Below are 3,405 nucleotides of genomic sequence, written 5' to 3'. Positions count from 1 at the left end.
AAAATACAAATCGTAGAAACGTCTCTTCTTTGGAAAGACAGGATGGCGCAAGTTCTCGCGAAGGCTCCGCTCTTCCCTCTGGCAGCAGCAGACTCGAGTAGACTCCCTTATTCTGATAGAAGAGGTCTTCCTGAAAAGAAAGATATCGATGGAAGAAATCTTGAGACTGTTGTTCAACCTGTCCATCCCTTGACGGTTAGGCCAGCATCTCAGGTGCCTAAGCGAAGAGCAAAGGGAGGCGCAAGCAAACCCCCTGCACCTAGCGACAAACTCCCGACACTTCTTCCACCGGAAGCAAGACCATCAGGTAATATCCATCTTAAATCTCTCTATCTTTAATCTATCTTCAATCTATCTACATATGTATGTCCCATGACTCTTCATTATTCTACCTCTTGGTCTCCCTCCAGGCTCGAGAATCTTCCTGTGAATGTCTTTCCTCCTTTCTGAAAACGGGCGCACAAACGAAAACGTAGCTTTTCTCTCTCTCTTTCTTTCTCACTCTTTCTTCCTCACTCTGTCTTTCTTTGTCTGCTCCTTCCCTCCCCCTTTCGTTCTCCCTCTTGCATTTTCTTTCTTTCGTTGGTCTGCTTCTTTTTTCGTCTTTCCTTCATTCAGCATCCCCCTGTACAGAGAAGCGTGCATGCATGCACTGCTGGGGGGCTCTAGGGACTCTCTATTGCTCTGACTGTAGTCAAATCTTGTGCGGGGTCTGCGCTATCAAGACGCACTCGACAGGCGCGAATCGATCACATCTGATCTATACAGCAAGTCGAGGGGGTATCTTTGAGTTTGGAACACCAGGAGAAGAAAAAGATGAAGAGGCAGGAGGAGCAGGAGGAGGGAAAGATCAAGATGGAAAGCGTTCGAAGGACGACTCCTTTAATCTCAATATTGAAGGGGCTGCATGGGCTGGATCTGTTAAAGTGTAAGTTTGCTTTTCTTTTCAAAGAGATGCATATACACGTGACATACGTGTCATAAATACTCTTTGGACGTAGCGTGTCTGCGCAAGATTCTCATGTCGACATTGTAGATATAGGTGCATACGAATGTATGCAAACAGATATACGTATATATGTAGATCCATATATATGTATATGTACATACGGGAGTGTCTTGAGGTGAGTAGATAAGGATTTGTAGAGGAAAGCGAGGGGGGCGTGGAAGGGGGATGGTTGAAACAAACACGTCCACGCAATGCATGCACATATATGTATGTATATGTGTATATATATATGCATATATAGATATGTATATATAGATATATGATATAAAGATATAGATGTAAGTGTGTATGCATAGCATCTGTACATGTCGAGCCATTGTAGTAGTAGTAGAAAGGAGACAGGGTAGAGATAGTCTCTATGGCATGTGTCGCAGCAGTACTCCCTCGTCTCTTGACTACGTTCTTCCCTACAGTCCTGTAGTCTTCCTGTTTTATATCTAGGTCCCCTAGCTATCGCTTAGGGAGGTCGCTTTTTCTTTCTTCTCTCCTTAGAGCAAAAGTAGACCGATGCTGTCTATCTGCCTGTGTCGAAAGAAGCTTTGCCTAGTAAGAGAGACAGGCTATCTTTCTCTCTCAACAGAGTAGCAGAAGGGTAGAGACCACATAGGCCAGATGGCGAAGAGGTAGAAGGCTCATGGAGTCAAGGAACGTTCTTCAACTAAGTGTGAGTGTTTTCCCGCTACTAAGGCAGCTAGCTCCTTAAATGCCAGCTAGCTTCTTAGGCTGTCTTCTTGTCTACATTTCTTTCGGGTGGGAAAATGCCGTCCACAGAGAACGAAGAGACAAGACATGTTAAGATCTCGCAGAGCTTGTTCGGAGGAAGAGACAAGGGATGTTGAAGAAGAGAATTAGAAGGCAGACTTCCGAGAGGGGGAGGGAGGACAGTGACTACACGGAGAAAAGCCATGTATAATAGGGGGGTCCCTATGCATCCGACTATAGACAGATATATGTGTAGAAACTATATCTATCTATCTATCTTTAATCTATCTATCTATCTTTAATCTATCTATCTATCTATCTTTAATCTCTCTATCTATAGCTAGCCGGGTATATGGATATACGTGGTAGACACCAAGGTGTCTAGAGATTTTCTGTGTGTGTGACTGAATGTTGTTTAGGGTGAAGACATGTGAAAAACATCCAGGGGAAGGTCTCTCCTTTGCATGCGTTGACTGTGATTATCTTCCCATATGTGTCCAGTGTATGGACACCGCAGCGCATGCAGGTCATTTCATTATCAGCATGCGTGAAGCCGCTCCCATCGTCCGCAAGAAAGTCAGTCAACGAGACAGCAGACTCTTTCCTTTTTTCTTCAAAAAGAATCCAGGGATAACAGGAGCAAGGGGGTATATATCTATTTGCAATGAAGCCCATCAAACTGTCTCGTAGAGTATTCTTACAGCAGTACTCCTGTAAGACTAAGTCATATCGGAGTGGTCCTCTAGTGCTTCCCTGGTGGCTGGAAAGATTTCGTTCGATATGAAGATACGAAAAGAGTTCATGAAGATGGCTGCCCTCTCCCTTGGCTGCGGAATACGCCTGTATGTGGAGAAGGATATGCAGTACTAGAGATCAATAGAGAGGGAGTTAACGGAGGTATAGAAGATGGATAGATACAGTCAGGTAGACAGATAGACAGAAGCAACAGGATAGGCGGATAGGCAGATAGGAAAACGAAGTAGATAGATAGACAGATGTAGAGATATACAAAAGAGATATCGATTTTGAAACGCTAGATAGATAGATAGATAGGCATCTAGAGTTGACGTTTTCCTCTATGCTGCTATCAGTCAACTCAGGGTGTTGCGAGGAGAGACTGATGATGGATAGGAGCGCTGTCTTCTCTTCTTCTCTTCTTTCATCTCCTCCATCTGTCTCCGAGTTACGTCTCTAATGTGTATGTCTTTCTTTCATGATCTTTTTCTTTCTCTTGTCTCTTTCTCGACCTCTCTTTTTCTACAGTTGGTAGAGCAAGCATCGGCGTTGTCAAGCCGTATCGCAGATCTTCAGTCTATCGATATTGCCCTAAGAAATTGTAAAGTATGTCACGTCTTGCGTCTTTTTCTTGTTTCTTTTCTCACCATCTCTCTTTTCTCTTTCTTTCTNNTTTTCTCACCATCTCTCTTTTCTTACTTTCCTATATGTATCTCTTGATCTTTCTTTTCCTCCCTTGCTTCTCTTCCTTGACCTCCGTAGCTAGAGGGGTGCTTAGACATGTAGACACACTCCTGAAGATCTTTATGAGACACGATAGTCCCCCCCTATGTTCTGTCTCTTTCTTCTCCCCCCCATGTCCATGAGCTTGAGGGAGCTTTGCTTTAGAAGAGATTGAGCGAGTTATAATCTTCATTCATCCTTCGGATCGTCATGTGTTGGGAAGTCAGTGTATAGAC

General features: G+C 43.9%; 1 protein-coding gene across 1 annotated transcript; it reads left to right on the top strand.

Moving 5' to 3' along the window:
• Window positions 1–42: 42 nt before the first annotated feature.
• On the top strand, window positions 43–3,232 carry CSUI_011435 (b-box zinc finger domain-containing protein; the record flags this gene model as incomplete). The annotated part of the gene is made up of 5 exons (XM_068071533.1): window positions 43–307; window positions 619–928; window positions 2,131–2,287; window positions 2,975–3,052; window positions 3,209–3,232. The coding sequence occupies 5 exons, from the start codon at window positions 43–45 to the stop codon at window positions 3,230–3,232; spliced, it is 834 nt and encodes a 277-aa protein (XP_067916491.1).
• Between the last annotated feature and the right edge of the window lie 173 nt (window positions 3,233–3,405).

The sequence above is a fragment of the Cystoisospora suis genome, assembly GCF_002600585.1.
Source record: "Cystoisospora suis strain Wien I chromosome Unknown contig_11788, whole genome shotgun sequence".
Lineage (NCBI taxonomy): Eukaryota > Apicomplexa > Conoidasida > Eucoccidiorida > Sarcocystidae > Cystoisospora > Cystoisospora suis.
Note: the sequence above shows the minus strand (reverse complement) of the source record. Positions and strands in the feature narration are given on the sequence as shown.